Source organism: Cydia splendana, chromosome Z, assembly GCF_910591565.1.
Source record: "Cydia splendana chromosome Z, ilCydSple1.2, whole genome shotgun sequence".
Lineage (NCBI taxonomy): Eukaryota > Metazoa > Arthropoda > Insecta > Lepidoptera > Tortricidae > Cydia > Cydia splendana.
The window spans coordinates 4,645,102-4,662,681 of NC_085987.1; the positions used below are offsets into that span (position 1 = coordinate 4,645,102).

Consider the following 17,580-nt stretch of genomic DNA (forward strand, 5'->3'; position numbering starts at 1 on the left):
GCAGTCGCAGTGTTTTCCAAACTTTTCACGTCGTAAGCTTGGTAATTAATGTGTAACTGTGAATTAGTTTTTTAAACGTTTGTCTTGTATAGATAAATAAAGTTTAATTTAATACATTAGATTTGTTTTATTTTACTATGTTTCTACATGAATAACTTAAAATTAATGCCGTTAAAATAATTTTCACCGTTGGTTAAAATTCTCCCACATTTCAAAGTTTGAGAACCTGTAAACAGCATGATGACGTAGGCGCGTGTCAGTTAGGTCATACGCGAATCTCGGAATGGAGTACCAGGCGGAGTATATTATTATACCATGGTACCATCGTTACATATCGACCCGGGAATGGACAGGTAATTGTCAGGGTCAGATGACTGTCTTCTTTTCAGTCAGTCAGCAAATTTGTTGATGTAGTCACGTTAGAAAGACTGCTGGACATCATTTATGTCATTCGTGACGACTTATCCACGACGGAAAGCGATAAAAAGTCAACCATAAGACGCGTGCGGAGGATCTACCCTTAAGTTCATAAGGTATCACAGTTTAAGGATTAGCTGAGGTCTGTGGGACGTTGTCCGATAAATTCGACTTTTTTTTAGCGTAAGGGACAAATACAGCTGTTAATATTTTCGGTTTAAAAGCATTGCCATGCGTGGTCTGCCCACGTGGTCGATACGAAACAATTCACGCAACAGATAAAGATATCTCTTAAATAACAGCACTTATTTAGACCTTATCCCGTAGCATTAAGGTCTAAGAATGATCAGTTAACTTTGTTGCGGAGGGTACTCCAAATTGCAAGATACACGGGCCCTGACCTCCGCTATGTTGTTTACTGTATGCAGGTCGCATAAAGCGTAAAAATAACTTATTTATGTGCGTCTTATCGAAAAGTTTAGGTGACGGTTCCGTCACTCGGTTTGAGGTATTTCTGTGTATTTTCTCTGGTTATCGAATCTGAGATACATTTACAAAGTAACAGAGACACGAGGAAAAATATTTTTAAGAATTGCAGACTGTACTTCTTCATATACTTAGTCATCAAATGGTGATTCGAAAAAGACTAGTGGCGATATTCATAAACGCTTGTCAAATCTAACAAACTGTTGAAAGTCGTTTGTCCCTATCCGTAATTTTTTACATTTCTGTTTGTTAGAAAGAGAAAATTTTACAGAGGTTTATAAGACGTTGCTAAGTTTTTTGAATAAGGGCGTAGATTTGGAGATGTTTTTCGTTTTTATGGAAAACATGACTCATCATTTTCATTATGTACATGTTTCAGCATTGCTGGACTCAGTACGAGAGGGTTTTGGCTGAAGTCCCCATGCTAGAGTCCAATCCGGTTTAGGACTTCATGCATACCTAACCATGCAGTGCCTAAAAGTTATCCGCAAATATATGTAGGACTTTGGTAAATAATAGGCCATTTAAAAAGGCAAAAGCTACATAGAACTTGTATTACTCACGAACCTGACTAACCAGCAAACGCGTAAGCGTTATCAACTTATCACTAACTTGTAAGGATCCCCACTAGTGCATTTTTGCCCGATAACATTCGCAACCTGTCGATAACTCGGTGTCCTACTAACATCGGACAAATTACTTGACTCCATTATCGGCACTGATAACTCGTAACAAGATTGCGAGGCGACAAATTTAAGTAGCTGGCGGATAAATGAGGAAACAGTGATCGCCGTCAGATATATTGAAGCGGCCAAGGTGTTCAGAAATATCTTTACAAAGCCGCTATTATCAAGACGTTAAAGTACGGTCAGCTACAGAGATTAACTGACCGGGGGAGGGCCGCGCAGAGAAATTTGTTAATTGATAACATAGACTAGGAATCCTCTAGACGGAGTTTAACGCAATTATTTCATGAAACCGATGCTGCCAAAAATACTGGGGTGCGGGGGACGAGGTGAGCGAGTTCCGTGCCGTGATTGGTCCGTTCAAAGACACGAACGTCACACAAAGACACATTGATTCAAAAATGGAGTAAAACTACCGTATATTTGTGGCAGAGGGGGTAGCGCTACTATGCTCAGTCTGGAGGATGTCTTGTCTGTGACTGATAACACCTTTATTAAGGAATCGTGTTCACTAGATATAAATAAGTTTACAATTATGAGTCTGTGAAAATGTATATTGTGGTCGACATAACAGCGCGGTCGCATAGTCGTTCTAATTCGATCTGACACTAATCCTTGGTGACAACGTTTTGACAGCGTGTAAATGTCATGCCTAAAAGAGATTTTAAAGTGTCTTAGTTATTGATTGACTGTTATAATACCCGATATTAACTAATCACTCATGTTAAATCATTTTAAGACGTTTATTATTAGTTCCACACCAGAGCCTCTACCATCAGTTTTAACATTGACATAACGCTCACGTCTACGTAATTTACTTTCTGTACATCTCGCTTGCACTATTGCTCGCATATGCGAGTACGAGCGAGATGCATAGAAAGTAAGTCACGTAGACGTGAGCGTATATGTCAATGTCAAAACTGATGGTAGACGTACAGAACACCTTAGTGTCATTCGATAGCGTGACGAGCGTTCGCGTTTCAATTAAGTATGTCTATTTTGTAGTAATTTTATCGCGCCATGCGGGACGTTTTGGAAACTTATAACTCATACAAAATGACTTTTATGGCATATACTCGTAGCGTAGGGGGTTCACATATATATTTTATTAATAGTTATTTATAACTGTCAATTCGTAAACCATTGCAAAGATATAAGGCCCGCCAATGGTCAATTAGTTGCTATTGGTATACCTAGCAGCAATAGGGCTAGTGAAAGGCCCAGCTTCCAGTTCATACTTAATAGGAACTTAGAATATTTATAAACCCATTGTGAAAGCAGTCACGCTCTAGTAACGCACACTACTGTAAGAAATGGAACTTAAGGGCTTGTTAAAGGTCATTTTTGCTTGACAATGTTGGCCGTGCGTGTGGTGGTTAATTATTAATTAGTAAGTTATGTACTTACAATTAATAATTACTGAGCGTGTATTCCGATTGCTTAAGATGAAACAAGGTTTAAGTCAAAATAATCTGTTTTCGGAATTTCATAGACCTGCGAATTATTTATATGGAATAGTGTAAATATTAATTTTTGGGTAACTAAATGTGATTAAATTATTCTTTGAAAAATACCTGATCTATAAACCCATACAACACCGTTTCGACAAAAGATACATACAACGCACAGCCTAATCCGTAGAAGGGACCCACAGATTACCAGTTCGCCGGACGATATCAGCCTGTCAGTTGTTCGGAACTATCAAATTTTGCGTTTAACTGACAGGCTGATATCGTCCGGCGAACTGGTAATCAGTGGGCCCCTTAAGGAAAATCAAAAATCAACGAAGCGAAATGGAATGGTTTTGAATGTTTTTTTTTTTTTTATTCAACGTAGTCGCAGTTAGTTACGCTTACAACTATTAAAATACATATTTCGTCTCCAAAAAAACCCAAACGGCCAATTTCACAGATTGAGTCGCCACCAATTCATAAATTGCATTTAAAACTTCACCACTCTTGAGGGGTCACATGCATAATTGACACTGTGAAGTGAAGTCCTATTCTAAAATGCAGTATACACCTTAGGAACTCTTAGACACTTAATGCGTTTTTGCTTCGATTAGTTAGACAGTATTATGGACGGGTAATAGAAACTCTAGACGACCTATTTGGTCTATTTGTTGGAATCATATAACCATATAAGGTTGCACATGACTGACGTGGCCGAATTTTATTATTGCTTTTTTAGACGCGTGCCGTCAATACAAATCACATAAACGTTTTTACAAGTCTTTTTTAATTTAACTAGCATTGTTTGTATGTTGTATGTTCGAGTCAAATCTTACAAGCTAAATTAGACCTACTTATTCGATTGACTTAAAACTTACATACATATCAGGTACATATGTACGTTATTAGGTCACAACGCAATATTATGTTAACATCGAGCAGCTCTGATGATGGACACAGGAGGTGGCCATAGGAACTGTGATAAAACAACGCAACCTAATTGTGTTTGGGTTTGTTAGATTTGTCTCGATGAGTATTAGTTGCCTATGGAAAGAAAAATACAGTCAGCGATAAAAACTTTTTATTTAACTTTCCAACAAAACTTATGAATGCATTAATCTAATTTTTAAACCCCAACCTTGATACCCGAAGACGCAATTAAAAGAATCCTTTCCTTAACTACGGATATCATGAACTTAGGCCTAAGAAAACTCCTCGGTAGTACAAAACTACCTTTATAACTGACCTCATGCTATTCTAATCCTTAAGATCTTAACACTACTAAGCGGAATCGCTTGTAAAGTGTACCAGACTTGAGTCATTTTGTCTTTGTTAATTTAGTCAAATGCTAATGAGTCCATTCAATCAGGAAAGGGTCAAATGGAGTCAGTCAATTATCCTGGCTTTGTATACAGTGTGTAAATCCAATACGGGCGAATATTTAAACGGTGGTTAGCATAGGACCTAAGAAGTATATTAGATAAATATTGCTTAAAAATACAGTCAGCAGCAGAAATTGCGAGGTGTTCAAAATTACCTTGACAAGCTCTTATTTTCTTAACAATAAAGTCGCCTCAAGATTATTTTGAACACCTGGCCCGCTTAGCAACTTCTGCTGCTGACTGTACAGTGAAAATATTAACCAAGAAAATAAATCGGCCCGTAACGTAAAGCAAAACACAGGTTACGAGATACGAGCTTTTTTAAAGTACCTCACTGTCAACTCTTGTTGGCAAAACCACGCAAGAATTACTAAAATTAATTGAAAGGTATTTAAAGGTAATTAAATATATTTTCTTTTAAATTCGTTTTCAACGCATACACTTTTAGGAACTTGCCAAATTTTAAGCTTTTCTTCTAATTCTAAAGTTACAATAGTAACTACAGTATGGTGCTATGAATGCAAAATCAAAAAAAAAACACAAAGTCAAATCTCATGTCTTTAAATTGACTTTCAATTCTAAATTGAACATTTTCCAACCTCGACCATATTAACATTGCTGATAAGTTAGCAACAGACCATAGACATTTTTTCACTCTGCGATCCCGTCTCGGCTGGCGGCCCATAGGGCATGCACTAAACTACTTAACCATCCGTGAACCTTATGCTTTGGCATTAAGGTTGAAGATCAGTTAACAGTGTAGAAGATAGCAGAGGGCATCGCACTACAATATTTATGTGGCCACGCTCTGTGGCGGCGGAAATCTGTGCGAAAATGCTATAATGAGCGGATTAGGGCTCGTTCACACCGCGCGCGGCGGAGCGTTGAGAGTGATGAGACTTGAGAGCTTTGACTTGATATTAAAAGATAAGTAAATAAACTGCCGAGTTACAATCTTTTTAGATTGTGCTCAGTGTTGAAATCTTATACGCTCTCTATTCATAAAAGTTTAAATATAGTTATGGAACTTATGGAATAAGTACACGAGTTTAGATTCGTGGTTAGTTAGGTTGCGAAGTTTAAGTTTAAATGTAAGTCGAATGTAGATTAAATACGGTATTTATGGTATTTATGGTAGCTGCAGGACTGTAAAAATATACATACCTACTCACTCACATGTATATGTGAGTGAGTAGGTATGTATATTTTTACAGTCCTGCAGCTCGAGCCGTAAACGGCTTAATCGCTGATATCATACATATGTAGTTTTGCAAGAATGTTATCAACATTTTATTAAAATAAGGTTGCATTTGAGTAACTTCGAAGGCGGGATAATTTTGAAAATGGGTAATATCTACTAAACCAGAAGCAATTCTATAAAGTTCTTTAGAAACACTGCTTTGAAGACATTTTTCTGTCTCTGACCCATTCTTTATTAAAGCGTCTCAAGACTTATCTTTCGTACTTCCTTTGAAATGCTATTGAGGGCCACGCCACTTAGTTAATAAAATAAAGCCTATGCATATTCTTGAATAATTCTTTTGTGATATTTGTATGACTCAACCATATCTCCAACTTTAAAACCAAGAAATCTATTGTGTTAAGAACCGTAAACATTTTTTTGACATCATTACCTAATAGGTTCCTGTTACACTATCACGCGAAACGAAATCACGCTAATTTACTTTGCTTAATGAGTTGAGGGCGATCATGTATGACAATTTGTTAAAAATAACATGGAAAGGGTGTCCGTATAAGGATTGTTGGTGGCACGCGATCGAAAGGGTTTTTATGGGGCAACTGATATTCATTAATATCGTATAAAAACCATTTATTTGTTTTTATAAACTTGGATTTTCTTTATGGCGGCCACGGCCACGCGTGTCGAGGCTCTTTTTAGGGTTCCGTATCCAAAAGGTAAAAACGGGACCCTATTACTAAGACTCCTCTGTCCGTCTGTCTGTCTGTCCCCAGGCTGTATCTCATGAACCGTGACTAGCTACAACTGTGAAATTGAAATTTTCACAGATGATGTACATATTTCTATTGCCGCTATAACAACAAATACTAAAAATCGGGCAAGTGCGAGTCGGACTCGCGCACGAAGGGTTCCGTACCATATAAAAAAAAAAAACAAAAAAAAAACGGTGACCCATCCAAGTACTGACCACTCCCGACGTTGCTTAACTTTGGTCAAAAAACACGTTTGTTGTATGGGAGCCCCATTTAAATCTTTATTTTATTCTGTTTTTAGTATTTGTTGTTATAGCGGCAACAGAAATACATCATCTGTGAAAATTTCAACTGTCTAGCTATCACGGTTCGTGAGATACAGCCTGGTGACAGACGGACGGACGGACGGACGGACGGGGTCTTAGTAATAGGGTCCCGTTTTACCCTTTGGGTACGGAACCCTAAAAAGTATGGAACCCTCGGCGGGCGAGTCCGACTCGCACTTATCCAATTATTTTTGTACTTCGGAACTATTTTTTTTTTCATGACTTCTAGTACCTATATACTCCAAAGATGCATGCTAAGTAAAATCATTCTTGTTTTTTTTTTATTCGCTATGTTTTTTAAATGACTGTGATTAAGGGGCATAACACACGCTAGTCCAGGGCATTCCGTGTATAATGAAGCTGTTATTAATATGAATGTGAACTATGGTTTATCTTCGCCGTTTTTCCAAGTTTTTTTTTAACTTTGATTGGAAGGCCCGGGGCGGCAAATAGAACACTCATGATCATTTTTTTTTAAATTTATAGTATTAAGTAGATTGTATAACTCTAAAATATTCGTCGTGAATTCCAAGAACAAATATATATTCCCTCAGATTTAAAAAAATCTCTAATAAGGGTAATTTTAGAGATTAGGCATTATTTATTTATTTATTAATATAATATCATTGATCACTACTGTATTATAATTATAAAGAACACCTAAGTATATTTTTTAGCTCATAGAAGCCATTTTCTTAAAGTGTAGTTCAATTAACCAACTTGATGATAATAATGATACACCAATACGAAATCCAATTCCGTTCACAATCGCACTCGCAAAATCTACAATAGGCAGTAAAAAATAAACTGTACTATATAAAAAAGGCAGAAACGACCAATCTACACACTTCATTGTGTCTGTCTTTGATATTACAGTAAATAGTATTAATAATAGTTAGTTAATAGAACAAAGTTAGGAACTTCAGCCCACAATTGTGAATTATGTGTATGAATGTAAGAATATTTCCATGTTCTCAACGTATGTATAAAAATCATGAAAATATTAAAGATTGGTGGGCAACAATGAACCCGACTAAATCACGTTGGTTATTTTTGGTATGTTGTCAGAAATATTAAAGGGTGTTTTTAATTTCGCCGCATTGCGTATGCTGTCCCTCACAGGCGCACGCGTGTGGCTACTATAGCATACTTACTTTTAGACCGAGATGCTATTGTAACTGTAACTATTATTCTGTACCTACAGATATATAACCTACGGCGACTTGGACCGCAAAACTAACTTTGCCAATAATAATGGTGATGATTAGCTGAAATTTTAAAATAAACTTAATGAGTAGTTTTTGCCCACTACCGTACTGGCTACCTAATGGCCTTCGTATTGATTGGTCATTATTTGTTTTTTTATTTTCTTTCAACGTTCGCACTTCAGAGCATTATACACTGAACTGACCATCAGTGACTCTTATGTACTTGGAATAAGGATTACGATATATTATGGTGAATATAATAAATTGTATCAACGATGGTACAAACAGCAACCCTCTTAACTGATCATCGGACGATGCTACAGTCGCTAACAGATATATCGGAGCGGCCGGGGTGCTCAAATATATCTGAACAAGCACTCTAGCGGCTTGACAATAGAGGCGTGTTCTGTTCTGATATTTGTGAGCACCTTGGTCGTTCCGATATATCTGATGGCGACTGTACAGTGCGGATAGCAAGACTAGGTGTCGACTCGCAAGTAGCGGTATTAGTATAAATTAAAATCAAATTAGCCTTGATTTCAGACAATACATAGTTTACATTTTATCCCTACGAATATTATAAAAGTAATTATACCTGTCTGTCTTTCTGTAATCTCTTCACGCTTAAACCGCGAAACCAATTTAGACGAGATATGTTGTTTGAAGCCCGAGGAAGGATATAGCATTTTCATTCATCATCATCCCACGCAGACGAAGTCGCGGGTAGAAGCTAGTAATATATTTATTAAATTCAGTAGGCTTGTCTGTTTGCCTTTTATAGGCAAAGGCCTATCCCAACTGTCCTTTTTCGCACGGCGTCTAGACTGTGTGTCAAGCTTCAATCCAGGGACCATTACCGGTATAACTAAAAACCAAAATATCTCATAGCTTTCACATTATTTCTTTGATATTATAGAATTGTATTTAGGTAAGGATGATGATTGATCAGATTAGCTAAATTAAGTGCAAAAATATACATAAACAACCAAGATACCGAAATTGAATACCAGTTAATTTGTATGAAAAATATACCTATATTCGGTCCCTGCTTCAATCACTGCTCGGAGCAGTCAGCAAGCCGAGTGCTTCAAAACCAGACATCGTAAATTTTATAGCATTTTTGGTGCAGCGGAGTGGTGTTAACGGAATTGGTATAGATAATTCCTACTGAAATGGTAAATTAAGGTTAATATTAACGTAACTAACGCTAATTAATCATTAGGGTTGAATTTGTTTATACCGATTCCGTTAACACCACTCCGCTGCACCGGAAATGCTATAAAATTTACGATGTCTGGTCAAAACAATAGAGTGATAGATATACCATTGTTTACCTTTACAATAATAAAGGGAAATTATTGCATTAAATGCTATACCTAATTGGATACTAAAATAACAGGAATTTGCAGTTTAATGTTTCCTTCAATATGAATATTATTATAATTATTTATTGATTATTATTCTCTTACAGCTCTGTTTACCAAGGTAAAAATACCTATATTACAAGCCTACATTAAAGAGATCATAACCTAATAACATTGTAATTATAACAATTACCCATAACTCTATAATATTAGAGTCCATTTTCATGTCACCTGACGTTCGTAATTACCCGAATACACTTTACGACCTTTTTAATTCCAAATAAGTAGGTTGTTAGTTAGGTGTAAAGGCTTCAAAAGAAATCTTCTGCTATATTCATATCAATAAATGACGTAAAAATAAAAACATATATCGGATCGGCCAAGATGCTCAAAAATATTTGAGCATGCACTATAAGATCTTGATAACCAAGCATCCTTTGTTCAGATGTTTGTGAACTTCTTGGCCGCTCCCGTATTTCTCACATCTATACAAGGTTACCTAAAATATATTTACATGACAATAAGGTCATGTAAATATATTTTTGGAACATTGGTTTGTTTGTGAATGCGGCTAGGATACCAGATACAGGATACCAGACTAGGATGGGATATGCTCCCTGTACTGATTTTCTATACATAAACAAACCAGAAACGCTTCTGTCATACAAATTCTCTATACCGGATACAATGGATAACTTTAATGTGCAAGTACATACCTTGAAAGCTAGTTTGCCAATTCTGCCCCCGCCTGAGAGGCACGAACCTGTCCATCCTCTCGGACCTCATGACCAGTGACTTCCTGCCGACGGGGCTGCATTGCTGGATCAGCCGTCTCTCGAATGAGTCACTGAACATGGTGGCGCTGGAAGAAAATAATTTGTTATGTTTCAGTATACTGACGTTTGCTGAGCAGTATTTATTAGATTTGCCTGGCAGTTAATGAAAACACTTTAATAACAAAACTTTTGAGTGACTCCGACATATTAAATACTTTAACTTAAATAAGTACTTTGACAAAAATTTCATTTTTGATACAAGCTTTTATCGCTGACTATACGTATTTCTTTGAAGTTGACTACCAATATTCATCAATATAATTCTAACAAACCCAAACATAATTAGGTTTGAGTTATTTTACCATAGACTTCCTTGATCCGCCGTTTCTACTAGCTAGAAGAAGCTAGCTTTTAGCTAGCTAGTAGAAACGGCGGGTCCAGAATGGCTAGAGACAGTCCAAAATAGAGAGGAGTGGAATTCCTTGGGGGAGGCTTTTACCCGAAAGGGGCCCACATATTTTTTAAGTTAAATTTTAAGTTATCTTTTACTTCAATGTTATTTATTTATTATGTTTGGAAGTATGTGTGGAAGGAATAAAACTTTTTTATTTATTTATTTAGACTTCCTTGACCACCTCCAGTGTCTATCGTGAGATCAGCTCGATGGTACCATAATATTGCATTGCATTGACATAAAGTCCATCTAAGCTAATTTTGCACCAACTTGATTAGAACAAAGCGAAGGAGTGTCATTGTAAACATCATATTTTCATAGAAATTTAACTCTACTGACAAAATTGCCACGTGCCATGCAAATTTAGCTTGATCTAACTCTATTTTTTTTACATAGATAACTAGCTTCTTAAGTTTTTGGATATCAATTGTAAATCAATTTAGCATACTAGTTAAATATATTAAGGCCCAATATACAAATGCAGCATTTTATTTGAATTTATACAGAATAAATTTGACTAATTTTACATCATTATATCAAAGTTTACAAGTTAAATACGCAAACCGATATCAGACCTTTGGGTAACTAAAATAAAACCAATTCGCATTTGCACTGCGGAATTAAAAGTATTTTATACATGATGAATATAAAATAAATTGTATATTGACAACCAAAACTCGCTAAATACTACCACACGTACCATCATAGTAAACCATACTAGTAACAATACAATGTAGATGTTAGAAAAAATATTATTTTGTAATTAATTTTGGTTGTCACGTGACGAAATACACATTTTGTTATTTATTTCACTACCAATTATAACAGTTGAACGGTAAGAATTTTTCAAGATGTCCAAATAGTAGTAAGATTTAAATAATCATATTCACACATCTCAAAACACCTAGGTGTAATTTTCTAAGTTGACAATGATGGTATCAAGTTTCAACCTTGATTGGTGTGTAAAATAAGACCCAATGTTTCATATTGCAATATGAAAGTATACAGACAAGTAAATAAGTGATTTTAATCACAACATATCCTTCAAATAGTCTTAAAACCAGTATTAGTGTACATGGAATGACTTCAGAGATTTGTCATTGCAAGCACTAATACCATAAAGAGAAATTCGCAAGAAAGCAATATACATTTGAAATATCATCTGTACATTAACTGTTTAAAGGTCCTTAATACTAAATTTTAAGAAAAAAGAGGCAAGAGAAAACTAAAGAAAAGAAAAGAAAAATCCAGTTTTGTTTACATTATGTTATAAATAACTACAAAAGAGACCGATTAGATATCAATGAATTATCACAACAGCTAAAATAAAACATAAAATCGCACTAACTTACCTTTATATGGCACTAACTGATATTATTCAAAGTCCGTAAAATCAAAAAACGAGGGTAAACTATGGAAGAAGTAGACTAGAATATATTGCAAATTCACTCCCGTTCAATCAAGCATGGTTTTATTGTTCAATATGGAATTATCACAAATATTAACACGACGATCGAGCGAAAACATTAATGTTTCAGTACGCAGTGCAGGAGAACCGACTGCTACCAAAGCCACGGAGCCTTTGACATGCTTGACTACCAGGGTCGCTTACGAAGGCATCTTTTACAGGTTACAAACAATCCAACACACAATAATTTAATTTACGCGTATCTTACTATATTGCTGATTGTTTTCTAAGCAACAAACTGACTTTTTAAATAGTAAATTAGTAATTACAGAGTTTAAAACATAAATCGTAGATTTTGTGGGCCATCGATGTCATAGCAAAATAAATAGTACAAGCTAAATGTTGCTATACTAAAAAAATATATCGATATTTGAACTCAACGATCTTTTGAAAAAAAAACAATTAATATTCTTAAACATTTTTTGATCAATAAATATGATAGGCTTGCAAATAAAATAAACAAACCAAAATATGTATTTAAATATCATTATTTTAAATAAATATATTTTTTCTATAAGTTACAAATTACTCTTTTACAGTGAAATCGATTCACAATGTAATCGATTGTTTAGGAATATATATTATTGATGTTATTTGCTTTCCTTTCCTGCGGGCTCAGCACGGTTCCATTTTTATCGACTATCACTATGCGCGTCCCTTTCGCACTTACATACTTGTTAGAACGTGACAGGCATGGTGACAAGGGATAAAAACGCGACCGTGCTAAGCCGCCTGGTTGCTTTTAATTTGCTTTTAATGTCCAAATGTCCAAGCGTTAGCGTCTAATCTTAAGAATTGGCACGGGAGATAGTTTTTAGGGTTCCGTACCCAAAAGGTAAAAACTATTACCTACTAAGACTCCTCCACATAATTATTATACTCTTTGGACTTTATTTATTTCTGTTGCCGCTATAACAAAAAACCTAATAAAAACAGAATGAAATAATTATTTAAGTGAGGCTCCCATACAACCAACGTGTATTTTATTTTTGTTTTTTGCGTCCCCTTATTCTTCTTCTTCCTCGCGTTATCCCGGCATTTTGCCACGGCTCACGGGAGCCTGAGGTCCGCTTGACCACTAATCCCGAGATAGGCACTAGTTACAGTTAGGCAGGCAATAGTAGGCACTAGTTTTTATGAAAGCGACTGGCATCTGACCTTTCAACCCGGAGGGGATAACTAGGCCTTATGGGTTAAGTTTGGTTTCCTCACGATGTTTTCCTTCACCGAAAAGCAACTGGTAAATATCAAATGATATTTCGTACATAAGTTCCGAAAAACACATTCGTACGAGCCGGGATTTGAACCCGAGACCTTCGGATTGAGAGTCGCACGCTCTTTTCGCTAGCCAGCGGTCGGCAACCTTTTAGCAGCCAAGGGCCACATAGTAGTTAACGAAGTTGACTCGGGCCGCACTTTATATATTTGTGACTTTAGCAGACATTGTCGTTTGTCAATATTACATACAAAATAGCCAGGGAGGCTCGCGGGCCGCATGCGGCCCGCGGGCCGCCGGTTGCCGACCGCTGCGCTAGGCCATCAGCTTTTTTGCCGTTTTTTGCCTAATGGTACGGAACCCTTCGCGCGCGAGACCGACTCGCACTTGGCCGGTTTTTTTAACTGACTAGTATAAACGTTTCCATTTGAAGTGGAATATAAGCAGAAACATAATATTTCGTATAAATACGTTTTTTGAATGTGGGTACATAAGTTTTAAATTTTTTAACACGGGCTAGGGACCAAAGAATATAATACTCGCTAGGGACACATTGTACCTATTAAATATAGACTATTATTATTTGCGCTTGAATGGCCAATATATAGATGGTCAAGCAAATCTTATCAGTAGAAAAAGCCGCGAAATTAAAATTTTCTATGAGACGATATACTTATACTTGGTCAAGCAGATTATTACAGTTGAACATCGGCAGAAACACGGACGAGGCGACGACGGGTCAGAAGACCACCCGTAATACTACTCTTTGCCAACGATTTACTTCAAACGTGCATACATAAAATATATTGACGAGTTGGCCTTAACTAAAGTCAGACCAAGAAAAGTCTGCAGTGGATTTGATAGCCCACGCAGTGCAAGTGTTATTTTAAACGTCAAACTTCTATGAAATTATGACGTATAAATAACACTTGCACTGCGTGGCAGACTTTTCTTGGTCCGACTCTATTCATGTAAAAAACAATCGATATATATATATATCGATTATATATATTTTATTATATCGATTCCGATTGGAAGTATAGCAACACCAGCAATGCACAGATTCAATAAACTCAGTCATGAAGGAGAGTAAATTTATGAAGAAAATCTTTGAAAAAAATCCTTGTTGTATGAATTATTAAATTTAAGCAAGTTGGCCAACAACACCGCATAATCAAATGTTTCATACATTTGTTTATGCGGTGTTATAGAAACAAATATTGATTATTTGACGTTATGGTCAGAGTTGCTAGACTTATAATAAAATCGTACATTATTGTATAATGTTATTATAGTTCGTTTTTTTAGCATTAGAAATAAGGTTGTTTACCTATCTTGATGTGTCCTATCTTGATGTGTATTTTAATTGAAAAACACATTTTAAAAATAAGTTACGGCAAATATGTAACAATTATGAATCTAATACGATCATTTATATTCTTCTGCTTTCATAAGTAATAGTTTTTGATTTTTAAAAAGCGTTTTGCAATTAAAAGACATGTCAAAATCGCTTACCTTCTTTCAGGTTCTTTCTAATGCTAAAAAAACGAACTATAGTATTGATTAGCTAGAGGCAATAGAAACGAAATATGCTACCATGTGTAAAATAAAATAAAACAAGTTGGTTTGCGAAAGACAATTAATAAACATGAAATAAACGTTCGTGAATAAAAGTCTTTTTTTTGCACATGGTAGCATATTTCGTTTCTATTGCCTCTAACTAATCAATAATTTGTGGGGTTTTAAACTCAGGTGTAATAAGTTGTTAAGGTTAAAATCCCACAAATTAAATAAATAAATAAATATTAGGGGACATCTTACACAGATCAAACCTAGCCCCAAACTAAGCAAAGCTTGTACTATGGGTACTAGGTGACGATATACATACGTGTATAGATAAATAGATACTTATATACATAGAAAACAACCATGACTAAGGAACAAATATTAGTGTTCATCACACAAATAAATGCCCTTACTGGGATTCGAACCCAGGACCATCGGCTTAGCAGACAGGGTCATTATCCACTAGGCCAGACCGGTCGTCTAATTCGTAATTATAATTCGGTCGTAATTATAAATGTTTCCAAGTGTTACGAACCCAAAAGTCTACGGTTCAAGTTTCTTTGGGTTTTTCATATCTAATCACATGATTTTTAAACGATTGCAGCGTCATCTTATCTGCGTTAAGCTTTGCACATTTTTTTTATCCTCATTATTTGCAGCAATTAAGGATTTTTTTAAACTGGTCGGGCAACACTGAAAATAAAAAAAATGGCCTTTTGACGTTTGTTTGTGGTAGGGCATCCATCACAGCACAGCGTAAACTACAAAACTACATCACTGTTCGCAAATGCCGAATGGCGTGGCGCTTTGTATATAAATAGGAATACTTTCTCTTGTCCTTTTAACATCTTGATTTGTTACATATGTGTGCTGAAGTTAATTTTATCGATAATTTACTTTAAAGTACTATTTTTTATCCGATATCGGTTATTATCGCTGCCGTTAACTTCTAGCGTGACTTATAAACTAAAACTACCCTAAGAGCATAAGAGCAACATTACGTTAATCTATTACAATGGAACATCGGCGGAAACACGGACGAGGCGACGACGGGTCAGAAGACCACCCAACGTACTCCAGGTTGTTTATAGTTTGCGAAAAACGATTGAGTGAAGATGATTTTAGACAATCATTCTCAAAATATGGGACCATTGAAGACATCAGAATGCCCCGCGACCATAACACTGGAGATCCCAAAGGTATCGTCTACATTAAATTTAATAAAACCTCTGAAGCAGCGCGAGCTTTAGAGGAAATGAATTTCAAAGTCTTGCCGAACGCGAGCCGCCCGTTAAAAGTTATGGTCGCCGCCAACCGCTCGGAGATCGAATCTGACGATCAAGACCACGAAAAATACAAGAGGCTGTTCTTGAACATACCAAAAACCTCCAACGAAGATGTCTTGCAGGAAGACTTTGGCCAGTACGGCGAAATTGAGTCAATAAACATTCAGAGAGACAGATCCAGTGGAGACTCCAAGGGGTTTGCTTATGTTAAGTTCAGAAAGTTTTCCGAAGCAGCGACAGCATTTGAGAAATGTGACAAGAAGTATAGAGCCATCTTTGCCATGCCTAAGGGATACCACAGACGGCAGGAGACAGCATTTGAGTCTAACATTAGTTCTCTAGCTCGGTCGTCTTCAAACATGAGAAATTCATTAGTCTCTATGATGAATGTGCGGCCGGATGGTTATACTAGCATTAGCTTTATGTGCTGTCCATACCTCACACAGTTGCACGTAGAGAGGTTCTTCGATATAGTCCCAGGCATGGTGAAGTGCCAGTACTTTGTGGACTTGGTAAGAAACTTTGGTAAAGGGACAGTACAATATTCAAACCCTGTGTCTGCAGCTTATGCAGTTGATAAGCTCAACAAGTTCGAGTACCCACCGGGCCTAAAGATATTTGTTAAACCAGACAACTCAAAATTTGAGCCGCATGAACAAAAGTTTAACAACATACCTGATGCTGTAACCAATCTTAAAAATGTTATGGCTGCCACAGCCAAGTCAACTTCTCCTGACTTGGCTCAATTGGCTGAAGCTATCTCAGAAGCTTCCAAGTTGATCAAGATGGCTACGGCAGGCATGTCGAATCAAACAATCCCAGACAGCACCGACTTAAATTATTGCAGTGTAAAACTACCATCTATAAAAGACTTGGCCGACATAGACAGCAAAGTAGCCAAAAGATGCTTTTTGATTTGCAAACCACAACCCCCACCTTTGACTGTATTGCGTGACATATTCTGTCGTTTTGGGGACCTTATCAATGTGTACACATTACCGAACAAGACTGTTGGGTATGCCCGTTATGCATCTGTTGAAGCGGCAAATGAAGCGATCAAAACTTTGCACGGAGCGGAGGTGTGTGGAGTTCGTATGAAAGTGTTGCCTGCAGAAGAAAAACCAGATGACGATGAAAGTTCTACTAAAAGGACTAGATATGATTATTAAGTCCTTGATGATGCTGGCCTAAAAGAAGCTGTATAGTGCTAGACTGCTGTACATACTTGTTTTTAGGATGGCAGAGAATATTGACAAAACTGTTGATGCATTGATTCATTGTAGACTATTTTTAGCTTGAAATGTAATTGAGACAAACAATGAATAAATTTATTTTAACTATGGCTGATAGTATTATTTACCATTCTCTAACCCCTACTGAGTAGGATGCCTGTGGGCTTATTTAGGAAAAAAAGTACATTCAGCGACAAAATCATCCCATCCCACTCCTATGTAGGATCAAAAGCTTTTAGACCAACCTATAAAAAAAAACTATAAATATAGAACAGTACGGATATGACGGTCGTTCTTGTCTACGTGACA

General features: G+C 36.4%; 2 protein-coding genes across 2 annotated transcripts in view; one reads left to right on the forward strand and one right to left on the reverse strand.

The window, feature by feature from the left end:
* The window catches only part of LOC134804284 (fizzy-related protein homolog), a 78,524-nt gene extending 66,237 nt beyond the window's left edge, over positions 1–12,287 (reverse strand). Inside the window, exons 1-2 of the mRNA XM_063777281.1 lie at positions 11,856–12,287; positions 9,990–10,135 (exon numbers count right to left, since the gene is read on the reverse strand). Of these exons, the coding sequence (XP_063633351.1) occupies positions 9,990–10,128 (139 nt within the window). The 5' untranslated portion in view covers positions 10,129–10,135; positions 11,856–12,287. The remainder of the gene's footprint in view (positions 1–9,989; positions 10,136–11,855) is intronic.
* A 3,204-nt stretch (positions 12,288–15,491) lies between these two features.
* LOC134804956 (RNA-binding protein 45-like) lies at positions 15,492–17,381 on the forward strand. Its single transcript, XM_063778250.1, has one exon. The coding sequence runs from the start codon at positions 15,769–15,771 to the stop codon at positions 17,206–17,208; it is 1,440 nt and encodes a 479-aa protein (XP_063634320.1). The 5' UTR covers positions 15,492–15,768; the 3' UTR covers positions 17,209–17,381.
* The last annotated feature ends 199 nt before the right edge of the window (positions 17,382–17,580 follow it).

What these genes read in the sequence shown, in the direction of transcription:
- LOC134804956 (XM_063778250.1), top strand. Translation starts at nt 15,769, where the DNA reads ATGGAACATCGGCGGAAACACGGACGAGGCGACGACGGGTCAGAAGAC.